Source organism: Plectropomus leopardus, chromosome 5 (assembly GCF_026936395.1).
Source record: "Plectropomus leopardus strain MGB_pleo_1.0 chromosome 5, ASM2693639v1, whole genome shotgun sequence".
NCBI lineage: Eukaryota > Metazoa > Chordata > Actinopteri > Perciformes > Serranidae > Plectropomus > Plectropomus leopardus.
Window position 1 is genome coordinate 14,837,527 of NC_142180.1, and position 16,127 is coordinate 14,853,653.

At 39.1% G+C, this 16,127-nt stretch overlaps 1 protein-coding gene across 5 annotated transcripts in view; it reads left to right on the forward strand.

The window, feature by feature from the left end:
* Positions 1-16,127, forward strand: part of csnk1g2b (casein kinase 1, gamma 2b) — a 48,702-nt gene that overhangs the window by 6,429 nt on the left and 26,146 nt on the right. For all 5 annotated transcript variants that reach the window (XM_088077567.1, XM_042515025.2, XM_088077569.1 and 2 more), the window contains exon 3: positions 14,671-14,740. In XM_088077567.1, the coding sequence (XP_087933693.1) occupies positions 14,671-14,740 (70 nt within the window). The remainder of the gene's footprint in view (positions 1-14,670; positions 14,741-16,127) is intronic.

Sequence of the window (16,127 nt, forward strand, 5' to 3'; positions counted from 1 at the left end):
GGTATTTTTATCCCCATGGTGTCCAGCTATATCTGGATCTGGCATTAGAGCCATAACAGTGCTCCATGGATCTTGTGGCCCACTGGACCAGCGTTTATCTGAATGTTTAATGGTGAGAGGAGGAGGTGTGCTAATGGTGTCAACATGCACAGCAAGGCCTGAAAAAAAGTGGGGCCTGATTGTGAGGACTTGGATATTTTAGGACTTATTTTAGATGGTGATACATGTTTTTCTGGTGTTAATTGTATTTTCAGCGTTACAATGATGACTCTAATTGCTTCTTTTGATGTTCACAATAGCTATCTCTTTTCGGCTTATATTTCCAACACGAATTAAACAAATTGGACTGTTATTGTCGACGTAGTTTTCAGCCTGTTCACTGGTGTTTTAATGCTTGACACGGAAAAGGCCCCTCCCTCATTGAATCTTGGGTTAACCCAGACTCAAGCACAGTTGTCTGTCCACATGTGTCTGTCCATCCCTGATCTCACAGCTCCCTGGGGTAACCCAGTGAATGTCACTGCCCGTCCAGTAAGGGCTTGTGTTTTGTCAGAGGCTGTTACTGAGCTCTTCCTTACGGACTAACACAAATAACAGCCCTGTTATCTCTGAGCACCTGCCAACACATGCTTGACATGAGTACTGTCTCCTCCACTGTATATCAGTAAGTGGTAACTGTTCACTCAGAGATAAATTCAAATAAAATTGTGGGCAAAGTGTAGGACTAGGAAAGTGCTATTTGTTGTTTATTTATAAAGTATGTTTCACAGTTTAATAGAATGTAATTTTAAATAGATAAGAATGAAGAAAATATTACACTGTAAAAATGTTATTTTCTTTCAAAATAAGTAGTATGTTGGTAATGCAACTATATTTTGATTGATGGATTTATCTTTTGAGTATTATGTCATTTAATAGAGTGCCTCAGAGATGACGTTTTTATGTAGGCTGACACAGAAGTTAGCGTCGTCCTGGTTCCCTTGTCAAAAAGCCTATAGGAATTTTAAATTGGATTTTGTATCGTTGCCCTGTGGTAAACAAACATTTATAATACCTGATTTTTTTTTTCCGGTAATATAATCTTATCAAATGAAAACCACTCTTACGACTTTCAACGCCAAATGCAATTGCCAGAAATAAAAACTAATGTAAGGCTGGAGATGAACCACACTAAGATCCACAAGGCTGTAAAGCTGCATGCGAAGTGACAAGGCGTGATACCGTTCTTTAGTCTCATTTAGCCACTTGTTAGCAACCAACTTTTTAAAGACACAGAAAGTTTCAAAGCTTTCAAGTGGCTTTTTTAACACAGACCTTATTTCAGGCTTCTTAACAAAAATCTATTCAGAAAAACCTGTTGACTTAAAGACAAGGGAACTGAGTGCGCTAAAATGCTAACTCATTCGTGGGTTTTATAGTACTCATTTCTGGGGCATTCTATTAGCTAAATATTGTGTGAATGCCTCAAAGTAGTCAAAAATGACCATTACGATTTTTTAGAATTCATGACGGTGATGTTTTCATATCAAGTCGCTGTTCAAAACCAAAGATATTCAATATATAGCTGTACAAAAAAGAGAGAAAAGCAGCAAATGCTTTCATTTTAGAAATTTGAATGAAAGAATGATTGCCCTTTTTGCTTAACACATGCCTTAGAGATTAATAGATTATCAGAATAATTGCCTATTCATTTCCTGTTGACTGACTTTCACTTTAATTACTAATCATTTCAGCTCTAATACTGCCTTTAATATAGACCACTCCTTCCAATATTCTCCATGTCATTAAAATCGTGGATTTCTTAACAGATCAAGTGTTTGTCTCAGTGAATATCTAAGGAAATAGGCAATCTGTTACTTTGTGACTGGCTAAATAAAGTGTTGATCTACCAGGAAGCCAATAAGGAAACTTTGTTTAGCAAAGCGTGATTTGTTATCCGTCTGATTAAAACTAGTTTAATCCATCTTCCTTTGTTGCAACGCAATGAATTGTAGATGCCAGACTCTGCAGGACAGCATATAGTGATTACTCAGTGTTGAGCTGGTGCCTTTATGTGCTGAGTGTACCAACTTGCAGAATCAAGCGTGTGGGTGGTGCCTGCCTGCACCTGGGACAAAGGTGAATGCCAGTGTCACCCTGCTCCACCACGTGATAGCAGAGATAGAGATGTACGGCAGGCCAGTGCACAAGATCCTCTGTCAGTGGATCTAGAACTGCTGTGAATGTTGCTGCAAAAAGCAAGAGAGAAGGGGGAAACTGCTGAGTGCTGAAAGGTCGTCTTTGTTAGCAGGCCTTGTCGACACACAGTGGGTCAGTCTTTGCTTCAGCTGGATGCTTTCTCACACTGACAAACGCCTGTGTGATGGAGGCAGGACCATATAGCCACTGCTGTAAGTACACTGCAGGCTTTACTCCCAAGGGGAGATCCCAGTGCCTTAAAGAAACAGCAGCATTTAATGTCTGCTTTCTGTCGAGGCTCACTGTTGAAACTAGCACCCATCAGGCTCAGTTTGAATCATCTTGCTAACTGGATGTAATGCCTTTTCTCTCATTCTTCTACAACTATCTTCCGAGTACTTTCTAATCAAGGTCATAAGCCCCTCTTAACCCCATCATTGTGTTAGCTTTGGGTGCTGGCTATGTGCACACAACCATCTAATCCATTCTTTGTGCTCAGCAATTTGTGCTCAGTTTTCATTGACATTTCTACCCATCCACTCTGCAGATGGCTGTCACACATTTTACAGCTTGAATATCTTAAAAGCCCCTTTTTCATCTTGCTGGTCATTCATTGACAGTTAGGAGGTGCCTGTGAGACGTTGCGTTTGCAAAGCTGGTGTTATCAGTATTAATAAGTAATAAACCAATTGGAGGCCTCTTTGTGATGACAAATCCTTCTGACAATGACAAGTGGCTGCAATATCTGCCCAACATGGGAGCTCTGTAATAAGTGAATGTTATAGTGTTGGGACTTATTGTATGGCACAGTCCCATAGCTCAGGGCGAGGGCGCTCATATTGGAGTGACCATATAGGGAGACAAACCAAGTAAACACAGAGACCTACTGTGCATTGTGTACCAGCCATGTACATACACAGCAGTGTTTTACTCTGTGTATGTCAGCAAGGCTTGTTCCAAGCACAGATGAATTTCAGACTTGAAAATGAAATTGCCCTTTGCATCCAAAAAATACAATGGTAGTCTCAGCCTATTTATTTTTAGCTGGTGAACTGAATTGCCCTGGCTGAAATGACAAGTGTCACCAGTGGACTTTATCAGCTGAAGCTAATCAGGGTTAATTCCACAAGTTGGCATAATCACATAATTAAACATTTGTCTGTAGTCTGACTGGTTAATGAGCACTGTTGGTGTCGGTACTATTTACATCTGAGCAAAGGTGTTTACCTATAAAGAACACCACTTTCTAATGTTGGGGTTCAGTAAGATATTAGATACTCTTTTGCAGTTAAAAAAAGACAGAGGTGTTGTTATCTAGGCAAAGTATCTATCTTAGTGCATCATGTTAGTTGGAGACAACCTAATTAGCCAGCTAATTTCTTGTCAAGTTTGAATTACAACTGGTGGATGATAAAAAAAAATACCCTGCAATCTCTGTTAAATCTTTAAAGCTGCACAGATTCATATTTTTATATACAAATCATGTCAAATGACAACATGTAACATGAGAGGTGTTGCTCATATTGACAAACCCACAGACAATTATCACTCTATTGTTGGCTTTAGCACCCTTAAGCTGATTGTTTTGGTTTTCCAGACTGCAGATTTACTGTTTGATTCAGCCTTTCTGCTCTCATTTGTTCCAGCTGCTGCAGGCAGTTGTTTTCAAAAACACTAGTCTTGACAAACCCACTGACTTGGTGAAGACCAAAACACAGCTATAAGGATGCAAGATATATAACTCTATATGAATGCTAATGTTGCACATATCAGCTAGATGTGAAGGTTGACAAATATGTTTGCTAACATGTTAGCCATAAAAGGCTTTCGAAGAAATTATGTCAGAGTGAGACTGTATTAAGATGGACGACATAACAGCTCCCCAGAAGTAAAGCCAAAACATATTGGTGGCTGGCTGCATTATAGATTGTAAACCCTGCTCCCTCTGTGTTAGTGAATGGGATATCGGTCAAACTGCACGTCAAATGTCATTTTAGCTTGTTCTTATCACCCTGGTGTATGTTCAAGATTATATCCCTGATAAATTTGGCTTTAATATATTATTTGATTCTGTAAAAAGGGGGATTTGACAACATGATTGACAGCTGTGTACGCCAATCAGTGTGCTTAAGCTTAGCGACAGTACTTGCACATGAGTGTGGAAAGGAACTTGATACTGCAGCGATCACTACTGCGCAGACTCTGGCTCCAAATGACGTCACCAGCACATGATGGCAGTAGCCATATGCAGGGTACTTTGGCTTTGTTTTTGTACAGTGGGAGGAGGTGGAGATGTGTTGTCCATGGTTATATACAGTTTATGTTTCAGACATGTTTGTGATGTTCAGCTTATTGTGGAGTTCTGCTCACAAGTGACCAAAAAAGAGTAACATTGCTTTAAGTATTTGTTGTATACTCCAAAGAGCCCCTTTTCACTGTATGGTATGTAGTTTTACCGTATAAAGTTGCCCTCTATGCATGGGGAAGGGTGGAAAGCCTCTGGCAGAGTTTTTGTTTTCTTTGGCTGAGTCACTGATGCAGAGGCACAAGAGTACGGTGGTGTATATGAGCGAAGCCACTCACAGTTCTGGTCAGTCGTGATACTCTGAAGGAAATGTGAGGTGTTGTACTGAACTCCCCTGTCTGCCTCCCACTGAAGCATGATAAGCAACTCTTGTTGCAGTCTAGCTCAGCAGCTTACACCAGCTCGCCATGAGGCAGTTGTCAAAGAACTGTGAAGGCACAAAAGCTCTATCAGCATGTTTGGCTGGAATTAAAGTGACATTTTGACGATTTAAGTTCTTCCCTACCCTGCTCGGGCTCTCAGGAGAGCATGCTGGGCAGGCTAAATGAATAAATCCTTGGATGTCAACAGCATGTAAAAGCCTACCTTCAGTCAACGAGCTAATCCTCTAATGAATCAGTAGCCAGCAGCAACACAGTACATTCACACAGACACATTGTTGCTTTTGGGATGCTTTAGTGTCAGTCATAAAACCTGCACAGGAAAATCTAACTGCAGCTGACTCCAGAGTAGCAACAAAAACATTGTTTTATGTTGGAATACAGAAGTGCAAACTGTGACTGCACAAAAAAATAGGTTTGAATATGGTGTAGGGTGTGTGCCTGCAGAGCAGTGAGTGCTGTGTAATTGCACCTTTTTATAAGCGCACATCCTGGTTCATGCAAAGCACATCACATTTTCCATATAGTATTTTCTTTAAGGTGTTACATTAACACTGTATTCTTGTGTTTTCTAAATTACGTGTAATGTTCAAGGCTATAGCAACAGCTAACCAGTTTCTCACATTTTCTTTATTGTGATTATGGTGTGACTGTCATGAATTTACACGGCACTGTTCTGTTCAAAACTTTCTTTTAAAGCATTATAATTGAAGTGGTAAACTAGAGCCAAAATAACAAAACCAGAATCAGATGATGGTAATTTGAAAAGAGCTGAAGCCAAATTGACCTCAAGTCTATTTTTGAGTTTGCTTTGCAAGACAGAATGGCAAGTGTTGAGGTTTGAATTGAAGAGCTTCTTACCATGTAAGACATGGAAATATATATGCTGCAGACCATGAGGAATACTAAAGTGACACATTGTTTTTGTTGTGTTGATTCTGTAATTTATCATAAAAGATTTAAAATCAAACAACAGCTTTTTAATAGCAGAAATTTTGCTATGTCATATGAGGGAAAACTACAGGTATAATTAATCATGTTAATAAGGGTCACTATACTTTGCATTTACCTGTTCCAGGGCTCTGCTATTTTGCATGCTTGCTTTCTGATATGGTTTGCTCGCGCACTGAAAAGGTACAAAGCAGGCGTTAATGGTTATAATTACACCTTTCTTTTCCCCTACTACGACATCATGCCGACATTTCTGCTCTGAAAAAGCCCTCATTATAAAGTCCTTATTATACAGGAATTCTGCTGGGATCTGTGGGTGTTACATCCACATCAGATGGACAGTAAGAATGGTGGCCCCTATTACACACACTATCCTGATTTAAGGGGAACAACATATTTTAGACTAATTGAGATTTAATTGAAAATGTAGTTAATAAATGTAGCCAACTATATATTTTTTTAAAGCTCCACAAGTCATCAAGTCTTTGTTTATTAACCCAATAACTACATTTTGCTGTAGAGACTGTACGTTGGGAGTAGAGACCACAAACAAAACAAACAAAAAAAAAAAACCCTCAGTCCTATTATTAACTGCCTGTACTGTGTTATTACTCCTAGTTATGTCAGGACCCAGAAGAAAGCATTTATATTGGGTGCAGGCTCAAAGTTAAACAAATGAGGAAGTGCACAATACAGTACATTGTACTTACGCCACGCCTCGCTCCTCTGTTAAATGACAAAGAAGACTTGCCTCTTGGGTTCACGTGAGTGGAACTTCCCATGACCGTGTAGATAACTGACAACATTGTGTGCTGTATTTGCCCTTTCCTGACTACAGAATATATTGCTGAAGAGCCAGCCATTTTTGAAACCTGCTAATTTAACTAGCTCATTTAAGATGGCTGTTTCAGATGGAGTCACTGTGACGTCACATTCATAACAACAATAAGACAATTCTAGGTAGACAACTGGCAGTTATTTACAAGTGTGAAGATATGTAAAATCAGAAACGTTTTTGATATCTGTTGTCGTATTAAGCCACAACTTTTAAGTTTAAAGATATAAAGAGTTAAAACACTGTCGTCCTACCTATGTGACATATTTGCTTTGCTTATTTTATGTTCTTTGTTGCTCTGTTATCACCTTTGATGAACTAAAAATACTCGAACAGAAGCTAAACAGTGTACTGCTGTGGACGGGGTAGCAGCAAAACATATTTTAGTCACTTAAAAAAATCCATATTAATGTTAGTGTAGGCTACATTTAGAATATTTGCCCTGCTTTACCTAATACACTAACCACTCAGCACAATGGTAGACCAGCAACTGTTCTGCTAAGTTAAATGACTGTTTTTGTCAACGGAGTTTGGTGGCTCTGAGATAACGGAAAAACAAGACAAGGTAAAACAATGAAAATATAGATAAAAACTAACTGAGATGGCGTTGTTTGACTTCATAAACGTGGCGTAATGATTTTCTGTCTGGAAGTCACTGTAAAAAAACATTGTGATTCAGTCTACTACTCTATTCTACTACTCAATCTATTTTATAAAGGTGTCATGGAAACAAATGGGACTTTTAAAAGTCAGTGCACAAAAAAATTCATTTGAGGAAATGTATTTTTAAAAAAGAATCAGAAATACATGGCAGCAGTCTAAAGTCCACACAGTACCTGATAATGATACCAGGCATTGTATTTGAACTGCTGTGGAGGCCCTTTGAAGTGTTGATGGTGAGATAACATGATACACCATTCATCGTCCCGATGCCATCTCTCTGTTCATTTAGCTGCACCGTGCCAGAATTTCAGCACAATTAAGGTTCATGTTGTTTAAAATCGTGACAATAATTCTAAATTCAAGCATAACTGATGTCTAATTCTGGCTGATTTCAAGCAGTGTCTGATTATTGCCCGGGGTTTTAGAGGGCAGCTGATGGCTCCATCTGGGTGTGTTAAATCTGAGCTGAAACAGGAGATGTGCTGGACACCGGCCAGCTGTTGCTTTCTGACACCACTTGCTCCTTAACACCACCTCTCAACCATAGACACCTCTGATCATAAAGACCGCGTGAATAGAGAAAAACACACACACCGTATACACACAAATAATCCTCTCCATTTGTTTGAGCCTTGCAGTTAGCAGTTAGCATCATTAATACCCCCGTGAAGACTGCTGAGTAGAGATGTTGACATTTGAGTGGCTCGGTCTAAGATGAGGGGGAGTCACATTGCCAGTTGCATATTGTGAAATGGTTTACTGGGTGTCAGGAAAAGGTCAGGGTCTATTCTGAGCCTTATGCATAATGCTGGGTCTGTTCCCCAGAACATGGCACACATAGGCATACATATGCACATGTAGAATGTCACACTGGCTTTACAGATGATAAACAACACAGATCAGATGTTTATTTATATGTGACATGACATCATCACAGCTGTCTGTTTTACCGCACCACGCTGTTTTAAAATGCAGGATGTCTTTTTTTGTGTCAAAGGGCGGTATGTTATCCTACTTCACCACAACATGAAACATCATGAGTCTAATAAGACCTCACAACTGTATGTGTGAAATCATTCATTTTAGAATATTGGCATTTTGATCCACAACAAATAGTAATTTTATAATGCAGCAGATTATTAGACTGATGGCTGTCGGGCTGCAGCTACTAAATTATTTGTGCTATTGTAATGTGTTATGTCAATTTTTTTCATGATCTATTGGTTAATCTTTTGCTTTATAAATGTCAGAACAAGTTGATCTGTTTAAATTGCTAGTTTTATCCAAACATTAGTCCAAAACCCAAAGTTATTCAGTTTACTGTAGAAGATGAAGGAAAACCAGTAAATATTGTCATTAATAAAGCTTTAACTGATTTATTTTTTATTCATTTTCTTTACTAAAAAGCTAAAATTATTTATCTGTTATCTTTTATTATTTAACAAAACGGTGGTTGACCTATGTGTGATGATATACTAGACATGGAATTTTAGGTGGAGCAAAAGGGCTGGAAAAGCTTTGTTTCGCTGATCAGCAATAACACATGATTTGTTTTCATTTTGGATGCATATTTTAAGCCCTGACCAAATACTAGATATGCAGCACAAAGTGATGCTGTGGGCTGTGGTTTACTGTTGTCGCATGTCTCTTGTTTTTTTACCCTTTAATGCTCTTCTCATTGCATCTATCATTTATAGTTTTCGTTTTCCCTTCTTTATTTGGTGGTCATTGCTCCATCCAGTCACCGAGGTCAATTCTGATCTTTCTCAGCTGTGTTGGAGCAGAGATCAGATTTAGCCCGGATGACATCATATGCAGAGATGGTTAATCCCAGGAAGAGGACTTTGTGTGGTGCTGATGGTTTGCTCCATCCACACAAGGCTACAGAGGCTACCACAGGTTAAAATACAGAAACCACCACCCTAATCCGCCATGACATAATCATATATTCATACAAGCTTCAAGTGTTTTACTCCAAGGGGGATCCTGGAAATGGCATGTAACATTTCCTATCACACCCATCCCCAGGCTGTTGTAATTACAGGATTTGATCCTACTAAGGCAGTATTTGCTGGTAGCGCTAATATTGACAAATCTGTAAGCTTTTCAGCTGTGGGCAGCACCTAGAATAAGTCAGTTACCACTATAATATGGCCATCTCTTCCACTACCCCTGCAATCCTCGTCATGATTGAACTGAGAAGTTAGGCAATGATGGTGGCTGTAGAGATGGTGGTGTGTGATTGGTTGTGGTACTGCAGTGATGCATGTTAGGTCTTCTGTTTACAGGCACAAATGTGACTGTAGGATAAAAGTATTAGGTTGCAGTTTTGGAGGCATGCAGGTTTGTTTTCTAGAATTATTGCTGATTTGAATTGGCTGGGATTCAGACCTTTTAATCTGCCCACTCAGCTGAGTTTACTGATTCCTCTGGCGTCATGACATGAAGCGGTGATTTCTCGGTTGACTATCCATCGATTCCGTAAATGCTGCAGGGCACTAAAGATTGGCCAGTCGGGGCGTTGAGTGGCTCAGTGCATAAAGCAGGCGCCCCATAAATGAAGGCAATGTCCATGCCACAGCGGCCGCGAGTTTGATTTCCAGCCTGCGGCCCTTTGCTGCATGCCCCCCCCCTTTTACTGATGCTCTGTCCTGTCTAATAAAGGCAAAAATGCAAAAAAAATAAATAAATTTAAACAAAAAAAAAAAAAAGATTAGCCAGTCAGCGCTACGAGCCGACTAATACTGTTGTCATACTGTTGACAAGCAGTGCGCCAGAATTGATGAGGAGTAAACAGCAATAGTGATTCCTATGGACAAGATAGATGCCACCATCCAGGCTTTTCTAAACAACATGTCATCTCAGTATCACTTCACATCGTAGTTTTTACTTTGACTCTGCTTTGTTTTTAAAGTTGTTGCAAAACCAGCATGTTGGCTACCCAGCAGTATTGGAAGAAGGCGATGACCAACTTGAGAAGAAATGACCCAAAAATAAACAAGAAATAAGAAAAAATGACAAGAAAGTTACATAAAAATTGCTTAAATTGAAAGGAAAAAGTAAAGAAAAAACAAACAAGTAAATGACTTAAACAGTGCTTAGAAATAATAATAACATTACTTTTAATATATTATTATGAACATTTCAAATATAGTTTTCCTAAGATCTTATTTTTAATAATTTTCAAAATCTACTAATTCCTTGCAATTTGTGGGACACTACTTGCCAAGTTGCTTATTGCTTTTTTCCCATGTTCTTGAAAGAACTAATTTTCTCATGGGAAAAAGTAATAAATATATTAACTGATAAAGGAAATAATCATAAGCTGAAGAGTTACTGTTGTCGAAACTTAAGTTCTTCATTATTTTATAGACTGCTGAGATGTAGCAAAATTTCTCACATACTAAATAAACTGGCAGAACAGCTCCAGAGCTTAAAGTAAAGAGACACTAAGATGGCATGATTGAAAGAGAATATGTTACAATGTCCGTGGTAGTCACAGGAGAGTATAACAGGAGATATTACTGTATTGATTGTCTGATCTAAACCTAGTGGCTGCTGTCATGGTACGACCTGATCAAGCTTCATTAAGTCCCTAAACTGAATAAGCTATATACGGATACATTAGCTTGAAATGCACGTTGCTCTGGTGTGTGACAGCTGAGGTGGAGAGGTTACTGTAGCAGCAGGTCAGACAGGGAAGGGCCCTTCTGCCCTGTGGGCCAGCTGCCCTGGACACAGGCCGGCGCACTCGGCAAAAAGCTGCCCTCTGCACAACACCACACAGGCTAACCAAAACTTACCTTTGTGTTGAGAATTACATACAATAAGGCCCCTTCTTAAATATATTCTTATATTTGGGTTGCTTCCTCTAAAATTGTGCATGACAAGGTAGACCAGTTTTATAAAGTCTGGCAACCCTGTTTGGACTATCTTGGACCTGACTCTTCCTCCAGTTTTGTACAAGGACTCTCTTGAATCTGGACTTTTGTGACCCACCATCTGTGTGTAAAGCGGACTGTCTCCTATGGCCTTCTGTTCATTTCTTTCAAACTGAGCTGTACTGTTAGTTTTGTTTTGTTTGTTTGTGATTATTGTTTTTATGTTTTTTTCTTGTTGTTGCCAGTGTTATCAAAAATAAGAAAAAACAATAAATATGTTTTTAAAAAAGAATTACATACAAGATGAAAAGGGGAAATTTTAAGTTTTTCTTTTTTGCCTTGTATTTAATTCATGTTGAAGGCAGCAGAGGTGAAGGATGTAGCCGACTTCAATTTTTGGAAATGTGTTTGAGAGAAACACTCCCAATGTATCCCCTTTTTGCTCCTCTGTTGGTGCAGTCCTGCCATGTCAGGGGAGCATGTCGGCACAGGGAGCGGATCAAAGATTATTTGATATTGGCAAAAGGCTGTGAAAAATCCTCGTCATATGCAAAGATGTTACATCAGACGTTTGCAGCTTGGCTCAGGTCATTTACACAGCCATAGCTTAGCCCATCTGCTGGGAACAGAGATGACTCTTAAGTACGTAAAGCTGCCATAAGCCTCTGTTTCCTATTGTAAGCTGTTTTAAAGGGTCCTGTGGTTTGGTGCCATCTGTTTTGAGTCATTATTTATATATTTTATATTTTCTTTCCCTCTCCTCGCTGGCATGGCCTGACTTGTGCGAGACGGGCTTGTTGTCCGTGTTCATGTGGGAGGTGGATGACGCTACAGCAGTTCCGCGCTCCGCCTCCCAGACTCGTCACGTGTCTTCCTCCCACAGGCCTTCACTCCTCTGTATTCATGCCTCCTGTCTTCCACTCTCAATTTCTAGCCCCCGGTATGCACAGTGGCTGCATACTTCTCTGGCACTTTTTTCTTGTTGGCATCGTTTTGGAGCAGGATGCCGAAATATGAGGTCTCTGTGAGATTATCCATTATTTTTCTATGGGATGATTTAAATGTTCTCAATATCTTCCATGTTGGCATCATATGGGAACAGAAGAAGGCGTCTGTTCCCCCTTCATTTGTTGAAAAACATGTATGTAGTCACATCAATCATCTTTATTACATGTTTGAGGTTTTTGGTCAGCTTATTATATGTTTATGCACCTCCTTAGCCAACCTCGTCATCTGTCTTTGGCTGCTTTTTCTCTTTGTGCTTGCAAACCAGAACCAAACTGGTAAACTGCGTAGTTCCTGCAGTGTTTGCCAGATGTTTGTTGTTGTTCAAAAGATCTAACTTTACACTGTATTAGTTTATGATGCCTTTTATCAGTCATTGTTTCCCTTTTATCAAAGTGTGTCAAAGTAAGTGAAAAAAGCATGGAATATATTTATATTTTATATTTTAGATAAACTTCATTGAATCAACTTTTGGTAATATAATTGAGCCTCTCTGATTCTGTTATTACTGTGGCTTCTCAGTAAATGTCTACCACTGCATTCACAGTAAAATGTATGTATAGGGAGAGTAGATTAATACATCACAGCAAATAAACAAAGAATAACAGAAAAAATGAGATGGGATGACCACAGAGACACTCAAGATGCAGCAAGTGTGTAACAGTTTACCTACTGTTGGCCACAAGGATAGAATTTGGATGAAACAGTAAGTAGTTTAGTAGTAGTTTAATTTTTGCAATAATTTAACAAATATTAGAAATAAAAAAAAAATCATAACATGTGAGGCTAGCCTCTGTATGTTCACACACAAAACTACTCATCATTATTAGCCAGTTGGGCGTTTGGTGACACTGACACAGACCAACTGACTTAAAACAGAGGTGTGTTGGAATGAAGTCTCCACAACATAAAGATGACCACAGGACTCCAGCTCCGTCTCTCTGCTTTCATCCCCAAAACACCCAAATCTCTCTGACCACAATCCACAGCAGATCATAGTGTCATAATAGACATCGCAGCTGGCTGTACAAGTCTGCACACAGCCAGTCGAAAACATAATTAGAGACTTTTGAGTCCTTTATTTCATTCAACAATTTGTATTAAATTTGGCAGATAGTAATGTTTTTTCAGAAGGCGGGTCTAGACAAAATCAAAGAATATCAGAGCTCTTCAATTTTTCCCACTAGAAGAACAATTGATTAAATATGCAGTCTTTGTAGGTGATATTTTGGAACATAGTGAAGCAAAGTGAGTTGGTAAATAAACAATAAAACTATCTTTTGATTTGACCTTGAAGTGGAATCGGAGAGCACACACTGTAGTACTGAGAATGGCCATCACAAAAAGATGGAAAGTCCCTTCTGGTTTGATCATGGCTCGTACTTGGTGCGTGCACTCCTACGTGCCAGCAGGGCACAAGAAGAGAAAATGCTCCTGATTTAATAAAGGCCTAATGGAGTGAATGTGGGAGCTTAACAGCTTTCAGCTTTTAGTTTATATAATTTAAAATAGAGGAGCTTTGGAATTAGATGCACATGAGAAACAACTGTTTTTTAAAGATTAAATCTCCCTTTAAGCATCTCTTGAGAGGTTGCTTGTCTTAATGATTGTTTAAGCATTTTCATGAATGTGAATGTGGACTAGAAAGGGTAGAACATAGAGAGCAAGCTTCGGTCTTTATTCTGTATCTTTCATAACTAATTATCCCTCAGGTTTACTCGAGAATATCACCAACATTTACATTTTACTGACTTAAAATAGAGTCAAATCTTATGTATGGCTGTGTGATATTGTTTGGCATATCAGAGCTTGTTTTGTGACAAACAGGATATTGTACATCTTTGGACCCCTGTAAAACCAGTATTGGTTGGCAGTGTGTGGAAAGGGGACTGCGCACTGCTTTTGTGGACAAGGGCTTTAGCACAGCTATTGAAGATTAAGGAAAGGAATTAAGTTGTGTGTGTGTTTGTTCTATCCTCTTCACGTTTGTCTATAATGCCCTTGTCATCATAAGAGTGGGGTTAATCAGATTACATTTTAGGTTGTAAAGCTGGAGCTAGCGATATAATGAACAATATGTTCCAGTGGGTTGATTATCGGCCATGTCACCACAAAAGCCTGCTGTTCACCAGCTGGAAATGCTCTTTATCCTCTCACATCCCACAAGTCTGACCTGAGACTTAATTTAAGTTATATTAGGCATTGAAATTGGACAGCATTGTGTTTAAGTTAATTGCAGGCCGAGGTAATCATGTTGATGTGCACACAAGGTTGTCACTCACACACTCTTTTTTTTAAATTACACAATGCTCTGTTTTCCCCATTGAGACTATGTTCCCCCGCAGGGTTAACTGAGCCAATCAACCAACATGTCATTGAAGATGGAGAATATTGACACTGTGTGTTAACAGATTTGTGAGCTATGTAATATTTACCTCTCGTTTGTTTGTTTTTTTCTCTCCTCTCTTTCAGGAACCTATAAAGTCCAGGGCGCCACAGCTCCATTTGGAGTATAGATTTTACAAACAGTTGGGAAATTCAGGTAAGACAGATTTCAGTTTGTAGATTAATAGTCTCTGTTTGATAGCACTGTAATGATGAGTTCATTGTAAATGAGCTGTTTCCCACTAGATTGGGCTGGGCAGGGAAAATGACTTCTTACATTTACAGGTTTCTTTTGAGTTTGAGATACTAAAGAGGGCAACGCGAGGGCATTCGTGACTACTGCATTTTAGCACTTACTGGCCACTCCCAAGACTGGTAAATGATAAAATGGACCTGCCCTTGTAAAGAGCTTTTCTAGTCTTTTTTGACCACTTAAAGTGCTTTCTAACAACAAGTCACATTCACCCATTCACATACACATTCATAGACGGGTGGCTGAGACTACTTTATAAGGTGCCACCTGCTACTCAGTAACCAATCACATGCACTCACACACTGGTGGAACAGCCATCAGGAGCAATTTGCTGACTGGAGGAGCTGTGGAGCAAACTACCACAGTCCACTACTTAATCACAGGAGACATATTGTATTTTTCACCTAGTAACAATGATCATTGATTAGTTGACTATGATGCAAAGTGTAGACCAGTGGTCTCGACAGTTGACTCGTCAACTATTGTGTGAAATCCCTTGGCAATGTAATTATCATCACAATTACTTTAATGTGATTTTTATTAAGTTAAACTGGCAGCAGCACTCTCTTGTTTGGTCTCATGAGTGTAACAGCTTCACTTGTGAGAGTACCAGATCCTGTAATCGGGAATGATAGCAGTGTTGGAAATGGATGCCTTTTCTGAGAACAAGTTAACAAATGGGAGAGAGACAGAGGAGGACAAAAATTTAATCCTTAAAAATGTTGACACTCTGATATGGAGTTAGCTAAATATGTTGATTTTACTCAGCTGAGGGGATTTTTTTTGTAAATCTGTTTTAATGCCATGCCACTGGTATTAAGCTTATGTGAGACAATTTGTTTACATCAAAGATTATATACTGTAATGCAGCAAATGTGATCCTATCTTACTATTCTGGCACTCATTTGGAAAAATGGACTTGCCTGAATACTTCATTTAACCATTAAATGCCAGGTCTTCAATGTAGTTGTTCAGTCAGGTTTTTCTATTAATACAATATTTACCTTCCACTGCTGTAATTCAGACACAGACTGTTCAGTATGGAAAAGCTTAGTTTTCCTCTTTACACTGCAGTGCAAGACCTCTGTTTTCAGCGTTACTCGGTAAAGAACAGTTTTTTCATGAGAATATTGCCAGCGTAGTGTGAATGGAGGGCAGGAAAGGATGCATTTTCAAATGTAGACATGAAACATCAGGGAAACAGACACTTGAAAACAACTCCAACAGCTTCCATTCTACTTGAGGCTAAATTTCACAGCGTGTGTTAGTTTATCTTTCCACATCTCGGAGA